Source organism: Ostrinia furnacalis, unplaced genomic scaffold, assembly GCF_004193835.3.
Source record: "Ostrinia furnacalis isolate ACB-3 unplaced genomic scaffold, ASM419383v2 OfSCF0069, whole genome shotgun sequence".
NCBI classification, from domain to species: domain Eukaryota; kingdom Metazoa; phylum Arthropoda; class Insecta; order Lepidoptera; family Crambidae; genus Ostrinia; species Ostrinia furnacalis.
In genome coordinates this window covers 1147376-1167746 of record NW_021130308.1, presented here as the reverse complement: position 1 = coordinate 1167746, position 20371 = coordinate 1147376, and the positions used below count along the sequence as shown (strand labels likewise).

At 37.5% G+C, this 20371-nt stretch overlaps 1 protein-coding gene across 2 annotated transcripts; it reads left to right on the top strand.

Annotated features, from left to right (window-relative positions):
- The first annotated feature begins 6361 nt into the window (after positions 1–6361).
- On the top strand, positions 6362–20328 carry LOC114366726 (uncharacterized). 2 transcript variants are annotated; one of them, XM_028323686.1, is made up of 7 exons: positions 6362–6467; positions 17505–17607; positions 17869–18061; positions 18210–18406; positions 18838–18921; positions 19101–19351; positions 19555–20328. In XM_028323686.1, the coding sequence occupies exons 2-7, from the start codon at positions 17506–17508 to the stop codon at positions 19679–19681; spliced, it is 954 nt and encodes a 317-aa protein (XP_028179487.1). In that variant the 5' UTR covers positions 6362–6467; position 17505; the 3' UTR covers positions 19682–20328. The 2 variants fall into 2 exon arrangements, with proteins under 2 accessions (XP_028179487.1, XP_028179496.1); XM_028323695.1 differs by lacking the exon at positions 18838–18921.
- The last annotated feature ends 43 nt before the right edge of the window (positions 20329–20371 follow it).

Sequence of the window (20371 nt, the reverse complement as noted above, 5' to 3'; positions counted from 1 at the left end):
TGTAGGTACTCATGATGTTATGTATGTAATTCCCCAAATATGAGACAAATCTGATGCTGTGATTTTTGTCTTTATGTTTACTATTTATTTGTATTAGTGTGTGTTGTCTAAAATGCTTCTCTTTACGATAAAAAAAAACTCTTTTGAAATAAGCAGTAAGCAGTATCTGGAGAAATAATGCTATCGTTTTCTATCTTAATGATAGAATAGGGAGGCATCGATCCATTCGATTTCGCATTCCCCAGTATATTTCTCCAGCTTATCACTCGGATCTTAATTAAAGGGTCATCCAATAAAACGCGGCGTTTGAATTAAGTAATAATTTATTCTTGAAAAACAAACATGCAACGTATATCCACTAGAACGGTAGCTAATTTGCCAGCAATCGGTAGATAAGCATCGGAATAAGAGCAATGCGCAAGCGCTTACAAGCGGACAGTACCCTAAGCACGAATGACTTTCGTAATCGTAGTTTTTGTGGTCATGTCAACACGTGCGTTGTTTGCTGTCATGAGAGAAAATAATTTTCATAAATAAACTACAGGGACCTTATTACAAAAAAGTTAAACCCGGGACTAACACTGGTTTAAAATGACATTTCCATACCAAAAGTCAATTTAAACCAGATATCAACCAGAGTCTTAGTAATAAGGGGGTAGTAGTTTTCTAGAGATAATATCTTTCGACAAAAGATAGCGGCTTACGCTCTTTTCATTTTTTTTTCATCATTTACTTACGCAAATTAATAAAATATCTCTTGTGACAACAACAATCCGTTGCCATGACAATGAAAGCTCTACGATTACGAGACTTGTTCGTGCTTGGGTTACTGTCTTATAAAAGACATAAACCACTCACAACGTCCTGCTGAACCGAACCGAGACCTGCGGGAAAGAGGTACCTTCTAATTATTTGCAAATAAATTAAACTTATGGTAATTAATCGAGTGTTTACTCGATTATGATTGAAATATTATTTTAAAATAACATTTTATTAATATCGTTAATTAATAATGGTTTAGCATGCACATTTCCTTTTTATATATTTTATTTCAATTCAACTTTTTTATTTAATTATACGTACATACACATAATAAATGGAATGTCACATAGTAAATTGCAGAAATTATTTCCAATGATAAAGACACTTAAATTGTTATAAATTATGTTAGGTTTTGTTAGTGACGGAGTGCATGCGAACAACGACCCTCACGCAGAGACATGTTGGTAACTTTGGAACATGGAGCTGATTGCCATTTCATCGAAGTCTCTAACCTAAAATAACCATATCATCATCATCATCTCAGCCATAGGACGTCCACTGCTGAACATATGCCTCCCCCAATGCCGTTCAGCGCCTTCCAGCTACTTTTATGATTTTGTCGGTCCACCTTCAGAGTGGACGTCTCACACTGCGTTTTCCGGTACGCGGCCGCCACTTTGCTATCCCTTTTTCGTTATGCCTTCCTTCGAAAAAATAACGAAAAAAGATGGTGGATGTTAAGACCCGGAAGTATGATGTTTGGTTAGGTTACTTACCTTATAGAATGTCCTTTTCGTCAACCTAATCTTCATACCTAGGGGTCATCCATAAAGTACGTCACACGTAAAGAGGGGGGGAGGGGGTTGACAAAGTGTGACATGGTGTGACAAGGGGTGGGAGGGGTCCTAAGTTTCGTGACATCACATTTCAATTGTTTCAAATATTTGATATAATGTTGACTTCATAAAAAAAGTACTTAATTTAAATGGAAATAAAACTAATTTCGGAACTGCTGTTAATTTAATAATTTTTCGATGTGAAATTGCAAACGCATGTGACGTCACACTAGGGAGGGGGGGGTCTCAGAAATGTGACCACCTGTGACAAGGACGGAGGGGGGGGTCAAAAAATCATTAAATTCGTGTGACGTACTTTATGGATGGCCCCCTAGGCTACTCTAACACGTCTGCTTTTAAATATTGCTTGATCTATTTATAGATAGCTTCGATCATTCCAGCATTCACTTTAACACACAAGCATGCATGGTTCTTAACATACCACACCACGATTTCCGTATTTTTCAAGCAAAATTAAATGAATATGACGAGACATAAATGACTGACAACATGGGTACGCTTATTAATGAGTGCTCGCAATTATTCATTTATTCAATGCGCATGAGTTGTTTCTATATTTCTTCTGTGGCAGCGTTAGAGAAATGATTTATTGATTTAGAGACAAGCTCGTGCATTTATTAGAATAAATAAGCTATAAAATAAGGGTTCTGTCACATTCAATTAGAGTACCGCAATCTGTTAAAATCAATTATTCATTTAGGTATAATAATTATGTTCCAAGTGTAGAAAATTTTCTTTAAATAAATATAATAATATTCCTTTTTCACAATATCAGCTTATTAACATTCCTCCAGCTTTCGTTATGAAGGAAATTGTAGGAACGATTCATTATTGGGATAAGACCCTCAACATCAAAAAACAGTACATCTGAAATCTGAATGCTTGGTCTGAATGTGACATCACCTTTACGAGATATGAAAGGCAAGGCATTAGGCTCGTAAGCATAAAGTCGTGGGACGTAGGTAAGTACACGATTACGGCAAGCAATGTAACATGAAGAGGAATGACGTACACACATAGCAGAGTGAAGCATCATCTTAAAACTAAGTTGGCAAACATAAGGTAATTTGGACGATTGAAGTAACCTTTTAGTAATTCGTTCAAATTCCAATTATTTGTCACCTCACACCCTTTTATCAATTTCGCGTGTAGCTATGAGCACGACTCTATCAACAGAGATGGTGGAATATGGTGTGGAAAGCTGTATCCGCATCTACCACTAAAATGTAAGCATCAACGTGACCACAACCACTCTAGCATAAGTTAAAAGGTTAGATATGAATAAGAGTAGGTATAGTATAAGAAAAGAAGTATGAGTTCCTAAACCTACAACAATTTAAGCAGAGCCGGATCTACCATACGGCTTTTTAGGCTTCGGCCCAGGGCCCCGTGGATTCAAGGGGCCCCAGCTAAGTCAAATAAAATATTTTACGTTCCAATTTTATTTCTATTACTTTGAGTATAGGTGGGCCCCTAAGCAGTATTAGCCCAGGGTCCGACCCTGAATTAAAGTGAGTGACATACCTACTCCAAGGCTCTAAACTTGACTTAAAACGTAGCGTAAAGTCGTAACAATCTGACGACGTGCACTTCACCCGCAAGTCGGCTAATTCATAAGATCGTATGCCAATTAACACACTTATAGTCGGCAATTGCCCCTAAAGCCGTACAAGCGACGACAGAACAATTAGTGTCGTGAGAAGTGCCATAACTAAAGTAACTATTAGATACGGAGAACATGTAGCAAAACTTATTCGTTCAGGAACGGGCTATGGTCAAATATTTTGCCTCAATTTATGCGCAAAGCGATCTATCAAATTATTGCTACTTCAATGACTAATTAAGGGGGGTATTGAAGAGTCTGATCACTCATGAACTCAGAATTCCGTTTAAGAGCTTAGTATGGCCTATTGTAAATATTCAAGCGTATTTGAACTATGTATCTGCCAAATTCAGTTCATGGCTGGACTTGTCGTCATCTTTCAAACCACTGAAATCGGTGTTCATCTATTTCATTTAATATTTATTGGCAAAAGGTTGAGAATTCATGGCTTTATAGCGTGTTCTATAGCACGGGCTAAATACTTGGTTTCCACGAGGGCTGTGCACTTTTCCATGTAACTAATAAAGCATGCTTTTTTATTGAATTCATGAGAAAGAGGACAGAAGAGACTACATAATGACCACAAAAGAGCTACAGCAGTTACTGTGCATTAGCGAAAAGCTGAAAAGCTTTCTTCATTGTTTGAATAATTGTCAAACGTTGTTCAATGTACGAGTACGTTTTGGAGCATGCAATCAATGTTAGAATTGTTAATTGGGTGTTTGGGTGTATTCTAAGTACCCAAGGGCTTGAAATAAAAAAATCTCCTCTTATTACAATAACAAGGGTCGTAAAGTAACATATTATAAGAAAGACACATTTGTGCTCTGGCGAAGAAAGATCTGGCATTAAAAAGAGATATTCAATGACAAAATCATGCAAAAGCAAAACGGTTAACAGACGAAAATGTATGATAACCAGCAATAGTAAAAAGAGTGATCGATGGTAGGTAAAAGGAAATATGAATTGAAAATAAGAAATATTGAAAATCTACTCCGTTCCACATGATGGTGTCGACGATATGCAACAAATTAACTAACAAATCATAAATTCATTAATAACGATAAGTAATGATCTCGAATATCAATAAATTCATTCAAAAATCATCATAAAAATGTGTTGGACTTTCTAATTTGCACTAACTTATTAAAACACCGTTAATTAAAAGCATGCAGGCGATTGTTATTGAAAAGCAAGATAATCGCATTCTTCTAAAGGAATTTGCAAGGATATACGGGAGTGACGTCAGAATAGATATCAGCTGAAATAACTGTAACAAGCCTGCAGAAAAACAAATATAAATCGTCCATATCTAATTGGAAAACTGTCTAATGAATAAATACAATGAATGCCAATATGATTGTGTAATTAAAATATTCTGCGCTTTAAATTGGTCTACTAATGCACGTCTCACGATGAAGGTAGTCTGAATTTTGCTTTCTTATTTATTTTTCGTTTTTTGTTATTCAATTATAAAAAAAATCACTAGGTACTAGTAGACTTTCATAAAGGGATGAAAGAATTTTGATAACGATTTTTTAGGTAATTGTAAAGCTTTACTGATATTGTTATTATTGAATTGGCCTGTTTGTACATTTAGAAAAAGACTTTCAGGTATGTTCTTCTTTGCCATCTCCCATTCCCTTTAGGCAGGGTCAGTTTTCCCTATCATATATGCGACGCCATTCATTTCGCTCTTAAGCATCGTTACAAAACCCTTTTACGTAGTTTGTTTAAAAGCTGTAAGAGTTTTGTTAACCACACGGGGTCTCTCTGACAAGTTAGTAGCTGATCTAGGAATACATTTGCTAAGCGATACGGAACCTTATTACCATCGCTGTCCGAACGAGATAGGTAACGGTCAACTCACCTGCATCTGCTCACGCCGCTACCTGTAACAAATACAACGCAATTATAACACTTGTCCGTACTAATAATTATACTAAACAACTGGCCGATGTGTGGAGTTCTTTACTAAGATGTTCCAACTCCAAGAAGAGTGAATTAGGTATAGGGTCTTCTTTCATAAAGACGCTTTAAAGGATATCGGAAGAGCGGTAGTATGTTGTTGTTTTGAATTCGGTTTTTCCGAAATAGGATTTTTGATTCGTTTAATACAGGTCGTACTGAATTCTATAATGAAAGCATTTCAATTATATAACGTATAAAATATAAAAACAGTATAAAAAACATTTAATTACGGAATTAACTCTACAAAATTAAAATATTAAGGATCCGTAATAATTTAATAATTATATTTTGTTGTAAAATACATTTGCGTTACACGTAATAATAAGTTTCTCATAAACCAAACTATAAATAAATAACAGAATAATATAAGGTTACATCAATTAAGCTTACTAATTGAATAATTCTTTTTACTTGTCTACCGATCAAACACATTTGTGTTGGAAGAGGTTGGAAGCTTATCTCTATTGATTAATCTAAAGTGGACATTAAAAAAGGTTCTAAAGATGTGCTTGAAGCGCTTTCTGAGATCTTATCGGATGGGATAACATCTTCAGGGTGTGAGGTCGTAGGGGCATTAGAAATAAATGGAGGTGTCAATCGCTTTATCGAAGACATTTGTAGTACATACGTTTATCTCTACATGGTTGGTTAATGAGTCAATTGTTGTTTTTAAACCTGAATCTAGAAATAGGGTCAAACTTAAGATTGTTGTTCTGGAATCAGGTTATATCTGGAATCTTAAGATGTAGGTATTTTTATTTACAAATCTAATGATATAGAGTTCAATTAGAAACACCTGATTTAAAACAATAAACATGTAATTAAAGGAACTTATTAGTTGAAGTTAATAGTTATTAAGGCACATAATATTGATAATTATCTGTTGATTAACACTAATAGAAGTCTTGCACTAAAATACGAGTATAATATCCACATTAGATACGTAATTTGGATTATTTTAAATAATTAAATCCATTTTACTGATAGAGCAGCTAAAATTTTCGGATCAACCTAATTCTAAGCTATTTTCCAAGCTTCTCCCGTCTATTTGTCCTCAAGGAGCATTGAACCCGCGTCCTCCCAGGCGTCCTTGGTCGGGACAACGGGATGCGCGGGCGCGCGGACGCACAGTTAGCCGCCGTAACTAGGTCACCATATATATAAGTGAAGTTCAAGGCATAAAATCCATTGCAAGTCGCACGCTCAGACAAGCACCACGCACTTTCACCGTGAGCTCAAGTGTTGTGAGATAGTGATATTGCAAGCAGATAAAGGTGAGTTTTAGGATAAGTGCGTGCGAGGTCAAAGGATAAAGGACATTTTGTGTGATAACGTGCTAGTGATTTTTGGTGGTAAAAATGTGTTGATTTTTTTTTTATTAAAAAAATGTGGTGATTTTTCAAAGCAGTGGTGGAGTGTTTAAATTTTTAAAATAGCTTTTCGAAAGCTGGAGTTGAAATGGACAGTTGAAATAAAACTAATTCGAAGAAAAGTGAGAAAATGTGGCGCAAGAAAATTTTGTTTCAGTGCATTTTCCTTTTTTACTTTTTAACCAACTTCAACATTTTTTGTGAATTTTATGTGTGAAACATTATTGAATGAATTTCAATTTCGAATTAAAAGTTTTTGTGGCTGTTAGATTTTCCTTTTTATTACCATATAAAAAAAAAACAACATATTATTTACCACCAAAGCAAGTAAAATATTGTTTTTGGATTTAACGCTTTGAAACCGAAAAATCACAAAAAATATTTTAATACGAAGAATAGAATATTGTGTGAAAATAATGTGATTGGCATAAAATATTTATCGTCAGTGAAATTTTCAACAGCAAATTTTAGAGGTTAAGTTCCACGTTGACCCTTAGCTATGAAGAATTGACAAGTTGCTATTTTTGTGTTAAGATTAATATTTTTTTCAGCATTCTAATGAAAATGTGCTTCTTTTCGGAAGTTCAGTAACACCTGTGCAAATTATTTAACAAATTACCCGACAATGCCCATTAAAACTTAAGAAGACTTTTAAACTCGTGTCTAACTGCTTCGCAATTAAAAATTTTACACATTACACAATCCCAACAAAGCATTGTGCAAATTCAAAACAAAAGTCACGTACGTAACTCAAAAACTTTTCTGAATGACTAATTTTCTTTTACTACAAACGTAAAAATACCAATTTTCACTCTTGCTGCGGTTACAATACGGTTCAATGAATAGCTTCTGCGATGGACTAAAGAAAAGGTATAATTTGCGTCGCTTCAGTCATGTAAATATGAACCTTCACTTTCTAAAGTGAAGTATTCGTTGTACTGGACCCTGAATTAGGCACGGCTACGAACTGTTGTATAATGTTTTAACGCGATGTTGTTAATCTCTTTTTAATCTGAAACTTAAAATTTCCCTGTATTTAGCAGTTATTATTTTATGTTTATAGTCACGTAAGAGCATGGCTTAGGTTAGGCTACTGACAACGCCATTCTTGTGGCGGACTTTTGCTGACGCTGTGTAGGTTTGTTGTCGACACGACAAGAAGAAGGGCTTAGGTAATTTAAATTCTCATATCGATGCTGGAGCAGCTTTACATATACCGCGCTTCTCAAAGCGGTGATAAGAGTGAGAGAAATGGCTCTCAGTGTTGAAACGGTTTAATCTTATTGGACTTTTGGACGATAAAGTCAGCACCTTAAATCGTTAAAATAATTAGAGCCAGTGTTCGACGGGTATGAAGCTGGTCTGCGATACAGGACCATCTGCATCGGTAGCGTCAAGAAATAAACTGCCATCGAAATATATTAGAATAGTTTTAGGTGTACATTGATGAATGAATTGTATTCAAGAGAAGGATCAGACTTAGTTTTTCAGAGAAGAAGATATAATAAATTTAGGAAATGTGTAGTTTGTAAAAAGTGGTAAACTTTTGTAAGTTTAATAATCAGTTTGAAAAATAAACGAAGTAGGTAACAGTTGTAAGTTATCACACAAATCCCCAATACGAACACTCTACTTATTTAAGTCTAGGATTCAAGATGACGGAAAATCTGTGAAAATTTTCAATGAATCCGCTTCTCAACGACGAGAAAATGTTGGCATGTTTAAATATCTACAAACTTTATAAAACAAAACGCAAGACTTAACTTGCTACCTCTCGCTTATCGCGCTCTACCATCTCTTCGTGAATTCACCCCACCTCGAGCAATGATTGTTCAAGTGAAAAAAACATGTTTACTATTATAAATGCAATTAGATATATTTAATGAACCCTTATAATAACTAATTATTTTAAACTAGCTTTCCGCCCGCGGCTTCGCCCGCGTGGAATTTTGTCTGTCACAGAAAAACTTTATCGCGCGCGTCCCTGTTTAAAAAACCGGGATAAAAACTATCCTATGTTCTTTCCCGGGACTCAAACTATCTCTATGCCAAATTTCATCAAAATCGGTTGCGAGGTTTAAGCGGGAAAGCGTAACAGACAGACAGACAGACAGAGTTACTTTCGCATTTATAATATTAGTTGGGATCACGAGTAAACACGCCGCCCGGTGTAACTGTAATCGGCCGCAAACTGCGGCTCTAGTTAATTGTTCCGATCTGCAAATGGAGCGCGTCGGTCGAGTTCGCCTCTCAGTCCGTGAAAAGGCTTCGGGGAATCAAACCGAGACCGAGTAAATTAATATTGATAAACATCTTAATTTCCATGAGAACGGATGATTTAAGTTACTATTCATCGCAGATTTTGGTCTGTCACAGAAATGATTCATCACCCACTTTTGCATTTGACATCACTTTATTTTAGCCAGTATTCGTTCTTATTCTTCTTCTGTAGCATTACGAAGTGAATATGAATATTCAAAAGATATCCTGTGAAACAGGGTATTAAAGAGCTCATAAGTGTAATTTGGTTAAAAAATTTACGGTCAATTAAAACATCTTGTTCATCCAGTTCAAATTATAACCCATCCTAACCCAGCCAAGCGTATCAAAGTGAGACGACTACGTCCAAATACATGATCCTAATTGCATTAGGTAGGTCTATTAATTCATTTTCAGATAATTAGATAGGGCGAAAGATCTGTAGACATCCTTTACATAAATTCAGTCCTTGCTGTTGTAATAACGTATACTTAAACAATAGTCCATAATTATGTAGGCATCGGTTTTGAAGTCATAATTTACCTACCAAAATCAGTTTTACTTTCACATAATTATAAATTCATGATCCCAGCTCCCGTGGTTGAGTGACCTGTTAGCCCTCCTCATTCACCGAATCCGGTTTCAATGTTTCGGTCCAGATTGCTCGTCGCTACCTTCTTTTGATTTAGTTTTCAAGCATTTGATTTAAGGTTTACTCGAAAACAACCTCAATAATTGTCTCGCTGTATAAGTGCCCTGAAAAGGGCCTACCTACATACTAATAAAGAATTTGAATTTGTTTTAGTTAGACCTAAAAACATTCCTTGAATAATATCTGGCTTGGTCTGCATTCATGGACAGTTAGAAGCGTTTCAATCAGTTCATGTAGATTCGCTTAGCAATGTAGGTGAACAATGTGCGATTCTCGATTTGCAAGTGAGATAAGACACTGAAATCCGTATTTGTTAGTATTAAGAAGGCATTTTCTGTACCAACCGAGAAAAGCCGCGAAAAATGAATGAGAATTAATATAATCTCAAAGTCACACCTGCTGTAACCTGACTTCGATAAAGTTATCTGATCGCGGATTAGAAAGCACGTTCTTACATATCAGTGCATTGATCTCCATTGATTTGATCTCGAGACTCCATTCAACCACGTGTCACAGACCGTATAATGGGTAACCTGCATCTTCAGATATATGAAAGATGGGGTTTAAACTCAGCGTGAAAACGATGTAACGTAACAAATCATGTGAAGGAAGACCGTAAAGATGTGAAACGTGGTAAATCAATATTGCATCAAGATTCCAGACCATACAAACATCATTCATGACATTTGTTGCTAACTGCACTCCAAGATAAATTAAAAACGATTTAGAGAAATGTGACTCGTTATATTTATTAACTTTAATACTTCACTAGGGGCCGCCCGCGACTTCGTACGCGTGGATCTCGTTTTACCCCCCCTTCATCTATCTTACGCCGTTTAGATTTTTTCATACAAATGTTTTTTCCCACTAACTCCCGTTCCCGTGGGAATTTTGCAATATCCTGTTGTAACTAAGCTTTAAGCTTACTAAGGTACCTGCATGCCAAATTTCAAGCGTATAACTTAAGCGGTTTAGATTTTTCATACAAGTGTTTTTTCTCGATAACTCCCGTTCCCGTGGGAATTTTGCAATATCCTGTTGTAACTAAGCTTTAAGTTTACTAAGGTACCTGCATGCAAAATTTACAGCGTCTTACTTAAGCGGTTTAGATTTTTCATACAAAAGGATTTTCCCGCTAATTCCCGTTCCCGTGGGAATTCCTAAGTATTCTATAACCTGCCCAGGAGTATGAAGAATAATTGTACCAAGTTTCGTTAAAATCCGTCGAGCAGTTTTTGTTTCTATAAGGAACATACAGACAGACAGACAGACAGACAGACAAAAATTTTACTGATTGCATTTTTGGCATCAGTATCGATCACTAATCACCCCCTGATAGTTATTTTGAAAATATATTCCATGTACAGAATTGACCTCTCTACAGATTTATTATAAGTATAGATAAAGCTGACTGATCATTTCGACACTAAAATAATTAATCACTAACAACTTTTGATCGAAATGTAGTTTCAGTTTTAATAGCTAATCTGCTGAAGTTAAAATGCCAATCTATATTGTAAAGTGGATAAGAGGAAAACAACAGTATCTCCAAACGCGGCCGCCGTTTCACTTTGGCGAGCAATGGCGATCTTAACTTAGCGCCTTCTTAACCCAACAAGAAACGAGTTGGCTTTTTATTTATTCCAGTAGCTCAAGTTATGACGACGAGACAGGTTCGGTAATTAAAAGTCTGGAAACGGCGACGAAAGTGGCGGGAAAGCTGTGGAATGGTCAATGGTCTTGCGTGCGAGTGGTTTCTAGCGCGCCGGCGCGACGTCTCTGAGGAACGACGTAATACGTTGTTCAAACATTTTTAACGCGGGAAAGCATTTTAATACTGCAATAAACGTCAAAAAATAATTACAGCCTTCTAAGTTATCGTTGCAACGGCCAATGATCCAGAAATCAAGCGCTTCGACAACTTATGACTCTATTTTGCTCTCTCCGCGAAGTGATAATATAAATATCACATATTAACCATTAATCGTTTGAACGTGAACATCATAAAATTTCAATTAATAAATCATTATCAGATCTACGAAAGACAAGTCGACGAGCGGGTAATAAACATTAAATTAAATTTAGTTATGTTAAATTTGTCTTTGTCCAGCAGTGGACGTCATTTGGCTGAAAAAGAAAAGAAAGAAAGAATGTTAAATTTAATATCAATCAGTAAGTGATTCTCATCGTGGTTTTGCTCATTAGATAGGTACCTACTTCTCATAACTAAAGAAGAGTTTATAACGAGACTAGAAAACATAAAAAAGACACGCGCCAGATGCTAATCTAAAACTATTTTTTTACCTCTTCTATACAGAAGCTCATCATCATCCCATATTCTTCCAAGTTACAGAACGTGTTACATATCAACCTGTTATAAGATCTAGCAGGTACAAACATTCAAAAGAATCGCACCTACTTACCATTCACACGTTTTTACGATCGGAAACGGTCGCAACAGACCACGAAGGCGAATGTCACCGGCCGACGCTCGCGTGTCCGAAAACCAAGTGAAAGTTGGGGAGAGGCTTGTCACGTTGGGTAACCAAATCTTTAGGCCACGCTCACACCAAGGCATCAAGTGATTGATGTCCAGAACAAAATTGCAAGATAAGATATATCATCCTTGTATGTCTTAAGTGGAGTTCCAAGCTAACCACGTAGAAAGAGTGATTGTGTGCATTGAGGAGAGTAAAAGGACAGCAGATGGATGATCGTAGCGTAGGGCCGATAATAATTGTGACAAACGGAATCGAACAAAGCAATTACACCTCTCGATTAGTTAAAAAAATATAGTAACAACAACAATATTACCAATTAGTATCCATTTAACATTACATTGTATAATGTATCGAACTAAACAGTAAATGGATAACTTTCTCACCAAGTTACTTGCACTTCATGCCAAAAAACCAAGGCAATGGGTGGGAATCAAAACGCCAAGCACTCCGTTTAGCGTCGCCGCGTCGTCTTGGGCCTGCTTTACTTTATTGTTCTCTGGCTTGACCTTTGTGATGTGTGGCTATACTAAATCACTTTTTTCAATCAAAATCAGGAATCAAAATGGTGAAATCCAACTCCAAAGATGAAATCACGTTTTTATTGCGTGGCAGCACGCGGTCTTCAATGCACAGATTAGAGTTTTGTTCTTTTTTTTTATTTTATTTTTAAAAATAGCTTATTGTCACAGATATTGATAGATGCAGTATGTGAAAAAATTTGTATGAAGTTTAAACGTCATTACTGTCATTTTAGCGAATTTTAGTGATTGTCGAAACGTAATTAATCGTATCATCGTACTGCAATCGCAAAGTAATCGAGTGATGTCGTGTGACTCGATTCGATAATTAATTAATTCCTATAAAACTGATTTTTTGATAAATTTATAGCTAGTCGGAATGTGGATCGAAATAATTTTGTAGCGGTAAACGTCATTCTTGATTTTCTTATTGATTTGCAAATAATATTTTTATTGTGCATTTATCAAAGTAATGATCGTTATTCCATTATGCTAAATAGTACTAGTGGCGCCCTCTTTGTCAATGCTTAGTGTTTGTCAATGTTCTGTTTTTGTTTTGTTTTGTTTTTAATGTTATTTTTTTTTTTTTTATTTATAATGTTGGTTGGAGAGGCGCCCGCTGAAAACCAGCGTCGGGGCACGCGTGCATGCACGCGTGGCTCGATTAATGCTGAGCGGGCGCCTTTTTGGCACAAAAATATGCGTGTATAGTTTTAAGTCCCTTTGTTCTGTTTTTTATTTTTTTCCTTTTTTGTGTCAAATAAAGTTTTTCTTATTCTTATTCCTATTACCTATCAAGACGAACTTTCGTAAGCAGAATCCCATTCAATAAAATATTCAAAGCTGTTAAGCTGTCCAAAATTATTTACAAATAAATTACGACCTGCGGGCGTTCATTACGCGCCTCGGTCTTTTATACCGGAGGAATGTAGAGTCATTAGTCGGCGAGAAAGTGACGAAGAAGAACTCATATTCGGACGATTGATATGGGAGAGATACAAATCGGAGGAGAAAAAAAAGAAGCCAAGGCAGAAGCCAACTTCGAGCAGGAGCCTGAAAACACTTAGTAAGCCGCTTGAAGCACAATTCAAAGTTCGACCACAGAATAGATTAGCTGCGACATTAATTCCAACTGAACAAGACCTACGTCAACATTAAGCTTCAGCCAATGAACTTGCATAGCTTTACGTAAACCGGCGTAATAGTTTATTCAACAACTCTCACAGTGATGTAATTACAATTTGCAAAATTGTTAAAAGGCGGGGCGTCATACATATTTTCACGTTATTTAGCATTCAGGTTGTGTGCATGTTGCAGCTTGTCTTATGTTTAAAAGGCTCAGCGAATGAATTCGTCATGGCCACAGAGACCGAGACCAATTTTAATAAAAACCATTATAAAATCACACATCATTTAAACAATACATGGCATAAAATTGCCGTCAAATGACTCGATTTCTTCTCGAGGTGAAACCTTAAAAGCACCATATATAGAGCGCGGTTAACTTGATCGTTTGACATTAGAACAATGGTTGCGGTGCATAGTTTAATGCTGCTAACGTGGGCACCTGCAAATGCATCAAACGTACCGTATACTTATCAGCAAAGAAATAGTGTTATATATAGCACGCAAAGATTCAGTTCTTCAGGCATTGCAATAAGGTGTATAGTTTGCGTTAATAGTTTACGCGGACGACTGTGATCGGTCCACTTCGGACGCGTAACGGTGAAGCTGCGCGCACGCATCCGATAGCGTTATTGATAGGTAGAGCCGCGAATTGAATTTTATGATTACCAGTTGAAATTACTAACGACTTGAGTATCTAATCTGGGAACTGAGCCCCGATTACGGTAACTTTTAACGTCAACAATCCAGACACGCTTCTCGATTCTGCGATACGATTGGTCGTTCAACAGCGTGCGTCAGCTGTTTTGACCAATCGTATCGCAGAATCAGAAACGCGTCTGGATTGTAGACGTTAATAAAAGTTACCGTAATCGGGGCTCAGTTATAGACATTTTCTGTTTTATCAATATCTACTTAAATGGCACGAGTTGTATTTGAACATGCTCTAGTTCTATCATAATTATAGTTTTTCGTTACGGTTTTACCATAAACTCAGAAAATAAAACCGTGTAATTAAATCATGGCTATTTCCTCGGAAACTACTTTGATCTAGTTCACAAGCTCTCATCGTCTAAGTACCTAGTAGAGCTATTTGCTTACAAACATCTTTAACTCGTATATTAGTATTGTATTTACAATAGATTTGAAGGAATTTTGTTTAGATGATCGAGTAGCACCTTAATTTTGAAACTTTGAATAAATGCACGCGAAGTCACCAGTTCACTACGGATATGACATGCATTCTTTATAGAAACGCCACTTCGATTATGGAAATCATTTTAGGACCGTCTCCCCTAATTAGGCTGCTGGCTGGTCATCTTCCACTTAATATGAAATTCATATTTATTATTTGGTGCTGTGTAACTGTGTTCAAAAAAATGGATCATCAGAAAGATAAAATTGATGCTAATCGGTTATTTTGCTAGTGGCTTCTCGACACATTGTTCCAATTTCAATATGAATCACTAGATATCGTTTTCTAAAGATAAATCGTCTGTACGAAGAATATCATGACTGCATAAGTATGAATCGCTCATATCCGTGTACCAACACGCACGGCGGTTTAGAAAGCGGGCTGCGCGCTGGACCGGTCGCCGGTGGGCGAAAAAACAACCGAAAAAACGCGGAACAAACCGACGCGGAGAAATGAAATTTATTTTTCTCAACGCTTGTTAGGAACATCTCAAACCATCGCAATATTGTTAATTAGACAATATGATACAAGCTGCCACGTGGCGACTCATCAATCCGTGGGGTGTGTAATCTAGCGTATCAAATAGACGATCGCTACGAGAACCAGTAAAAATGCGTCTGTGATCTTGTTATAGCAGAAAAAGCTATCGACACAGAAGCATTCAGAAAGGTAGAGGTGTTTTCAGGTGGTGCAAACAAAATGGGGAAAAGACCATTTCAAATTGCATACCAGTTTGTTAAGGATGTTGCGGTGTGATAAGAAATTCCTATTTTACGAAGACTCAAAGTCTACCAGCAGAAAGAAGGCATAATTTCATAGCCGCCGACTTAACAAAACCATATTACCCACGTAAACCCAAAGCATTTCTCACATCAATAATCGTAATCGCAAATGATGACAAAATAACAGCGCGATTCGCTTTCAGTTACATACGCGAGTTAAGAAAACCTCGTCGCTAGAAGAAAATTGTCTCGGGAGAAATCTGCGATTCTCATTTTTCCACGGTGAATTTCCGATGAAAGCAGGGACAGGTTGATCACAACGTAATAGCAGGTCCGAGTCCTCGCTCCGAAATTAGAAAAACGTTAACCTTCCACGGCGACGCGGGCGCACGCGACCGCCTGCTTTCTCCGCCGCCATGTTGCCTTGCGTCGTTCTGCGTTACTAGACAATATAATTATACTCGCCACTACAAAAACGACTTGCGACTGATCAAATGTATAAACAATTCGTCATCTTCAGTGTTTTTTCTATCAACCAAAAATTTTGTTATTCAATTAGAAGTAAACGTTTTCACTTTTTAACGACAAACAACTAATCGCTCATTAATAGTTAGTCAGTCAGACAGAGACAATCTTTGCAAAAATAATGTAGCAACAGAAGAAAATAATAAAGTGGTACTATAAAGTGGGCCGGTGACACCAAGATCCGTGTAAATCGAAAGTGAGGTTAGTTTCTCGTTGCACCGCGAAGTTCAATTGCATGCGCCCGCGCGTCTCAAGGTCACTGGGTCATGGGGTCGATGCCACTTCACCCTGTTAACGGCAACAACAAGCCCTTAAGAAGATGCGTCTAGAAAATTAATCACGTTAAATACCTAACTATGAGTATTAACCAAATCAATAAGGTCTATCTATAAAAACGTGGCATGGTGTCAAATGCCTTTTTCAATGCTTAAATTTATTTTGCCATAAAGTTCTACAATACATTTGCAAAATTACTTCCCGCTTTCACCGCTTAATATTAAGTAGGTACGTTCAAAGTTACTGCGTTACATGTTTATGCAGCATTGTATTTCTAAAACCATATAGACGCCGTTATATGAAACGCCTGCGTCGGATATAGTAGGCAAACGCTAAGCAACAAAGCATACATAAAACATAAGCGAGGACGGTTCTCGCCTTGCGACGACAAATTTCTCCGGAAAGAATCTGGACAGACGCGCTATCGCTAACGACCGGTGCGCCTGCGCCACTCAACACCTCAATGGCAAATGGTGTCCGACGAGAAATTGCACGGCGTTTACTTTCTTAGCAGTCATCCAACTTAAACATGATGCAACATCTTCATAAATTAACAACAAAACGCACATGCATTCCTAATTTAAGTTCCATTTTAAAGGGTCGAAGAAAGTCGTCCACGGCTATTCGTGATCGTGACTAACGGTCAATTTACGTCAATTTATGTAACTAGCGCCTTATTAAACAGGTGGAGGTGACATCCGAACTACAGTTAGAAAGACCGGGTCACCTGCATTCGAGAGTTGTCGGACACACCGCTAGCACACTTGCACACCGGATAGGCAGGCCTTGGCTCTGCGAGTACATGTTAATAACAGAACTTACACCTTGTTGTAAACACTCACACGTAATAACTACGGCAATTACATACGTTAGTGACATACGTCCTCTAATTAGTCGCTGTGCCTCGTAAAAATGCAAGACGAGCGACTCAAGGGGCCACTTTCACGACTGCTCTAAACGCAGGCAATCAATTTGCGCGAATCACTCATCAGAACACTTTCTAATCGACGCCCAGTGCGCGAGAGCACAATTAAATTAAAAGAAAGTTCGTTTAGTTTAAGTAAATACGATTTTATAATGGATGCACATGGCTCATTATGTTATGTAATCAAAATCACGACTCCTTCGTGTGCTTTTTAGAGGTTACTTACCGATTCGGTTGTTGCAGGATGCATCCGCAGACGGCAAGTTGGGCGCTATTAGCCCTAATCTGCTCATCGACGATACTCCAGACGATCGCGTACCCGCGACAAGTTCCATTAATATCACAGGTAACTAAAGTTTTCAAGTACTGTTCTTATACTTACCGTATTCTATATTTTATTTAACTTATTAAGGTAAAGATTTGAACACAAAATCTTCAGTTTGTTAAGATTGTTTTTGTTGACATTGCTTTAAAGAAAAAGAGGTGTAGGATTAATGGACGTTACTTTTAATGAAATTAAAAAATTAAGACAAAAAGATTTTTAGCCAGAGTAATCTGATAATTCAATCGGTTTCTTGATGTTTAATTGAAAATCTCGTGTTTCCAGGCAACCAGCAATGTCCGGACACAAAACCCACAGTACTATAGCAACTCGTACCAAGTCCAGGAGCACGAGGTTGCCCAGGAACGCAAGTACGCGGAGAAACCCAACGCGCTGAAGAAGGTCGCGCTAGACGACCTCGACGACATCCAGACCAACTCCATATCAGACGGAGGCTTCTCTTGGTCTAACATGCTTGGTAAGTTTGTATTTAGACTTCTTTAAAAACCTTGAGATTCTCTTATTTTTGTTTGTCGTAAAAGTTCCAAAGTTCGAGTTCGAGGCCAAAACACCATGTTGGGCGCCAAAATTCGGATTTCTCATAATTTCCTATTTTCTTCTTCCAGGCATGATAATGCAAATGATCTTCAACCCCGGCGGCACGGGCCCCAACAAGAGTGACAACATCGACACCGACTCGGTTGCGCCGTCCCCCTGGGCTAACCTCTTTGCCATGGGCCTTAAGATCCTTACCGCCTTCCTCAGCGGAGGCGCCTCAAGCGATGGTATCGACAAGGTCGACAATGGCTCTTCCCCCATGCAGGTACACTTACACGTCGTTACCTTCTCCTCTCAGCATGTTATGAACGATGACAAGACTATCAAGACCAATGCACTCAAACAGGAGTTGTTGAGAGATTTTATTGTATAAATATAAATTATTCTTACTTTGCAATTAATATTTTATTTATCCATACTGATTTACTAACATCCAATAATGTAGATAATTTTAGTTTCAGTCACTTCGATAGTGTAAAGCACCTTGCAAGTTGACCCTCACCTGTAGGTACTTTTAAACCCCGTATGGTAGTTGATAGAAACCTAATTGACAAAAATAATAAATTCTTACGACCGGAATACCTCACGGTAGTCTTCCTTGTCGAGATCCATTTATTTCTTGAGGTACTCCTGTCTTATGGAATGTAAATAGTAAAATTCGGTTATGGATATGGTGTCGCTTCTCGCTTGCTTCAGGGTATATTGGCTGCGGTACTGTCGACGATGCTCGGTGCAAAAGACCCCGACCAAGTCGCCTCCATGGCAAAGCAGGCTGGAGAGGTACGCCACCTACCCTTCCTTCTCCTTATAATGAGTCAATACATAAATGCATTTAACTGTATCAACAGGTAACATTCTTCTAAGTCTAACTGATTCTTCATTGCAATAAAAACATCTTGTTTTCTTTTCAGTTTTGTCAGTGATAAGTTCACGTTTAAAACTTCTGTTTGTTTTTTCAGTTCATCAACATCGTAATGAATCTTCTGGATGCCCTGAAGACCTCGTTCTCCCATAGATCTCTGACCGCCCGGTCCATGGGTCGCAAGGACTCTGTCAGTGACGCCGCTTTGGCAGGTATCGCCATGCTGAAGACCTACGTGCGATCCTTCGGCACGACTGACGACAAGTGCCTCCAGAAATACGTTTGCGATGCCAACAACGAGTGCTCCTCCGATATCGGACCCAAGAGCGTGTTCTGTCAACTTGGAACGTAAGTATACCTACTCCATTTTCTATCTTCTGGTAGTTTACTTTCCTGAAATACTTTGATGGCTCTATTTTTCTGTCCTTGATCTTTTCAACGAGATTTTTGCAACGTTTTAAGCTCACTTTTGGCCTTGCTCACTTTGAATTTTATAATCCCAGTCAGCGTTTCAGCGTAAACCCATTTCAATCTTTATTTCTTTTTCACAGATACGCTGCCAGTTTCGTCTTGGAAAGACAATCAGGTGGTTCATTCGAGGAGTTCTCGGAGGCCGGTCGCCGCGGCCGCGCGGGAGTGGACTGCCGCCAAATGTACCTCCAGTGCAACGAGGTCTAACCCTCTCCGCGCCGCCAAATCGTACGCAGAGTAACAACGCAGCAGTGATAAACGATTTAATGTTATCAAGATCCGAACTAATTGGAAACAACAGAAACATCCAATTGATTCCAGTGATTAGAGACATAATATTGCAGTGAGCAGTAGATTAGTCAAAATTGACGCTATCGGCGTACTGAATTTCGTTTAAAACATAAATGAAATTAAGTACACAATGGTAATCTACATTGGTGCCTTAATGATTGGAATGTGCTCAAAACTTATCCCATCGGTTAAGAGCGCGTCAAGCATAGTGTTCTATTAATTTATTTAAATTATTTATTTATTTAACTTATTTTAGAAGTTAATAAGTAGGCAAACAAAGATTAAATGTATCCAGGAGATATTGATCCCGTCCAGTAGTCACTTTTTGAGTTAAATTTCAGTTATTGGCACAACTAAATGCATTTGTGTTGAAACAATGAATCCGCCAGTTTCTCGATAATTAACGACTGATGTAAAAATAATTCTGTGTGATATACGAATGGTATGAATACCTATTATTTATATCACTTACTAGTTAGTATTGTATATTTTGTGAGATCGAATGAATGGGGACGTCCGTGTGTGTATGTGTTATTTATGTGAAATAAAAAAATGAAAAATTATTTGTTTTTTTTCTTAAATCCGTAATCATCTCAACGAGAAGTT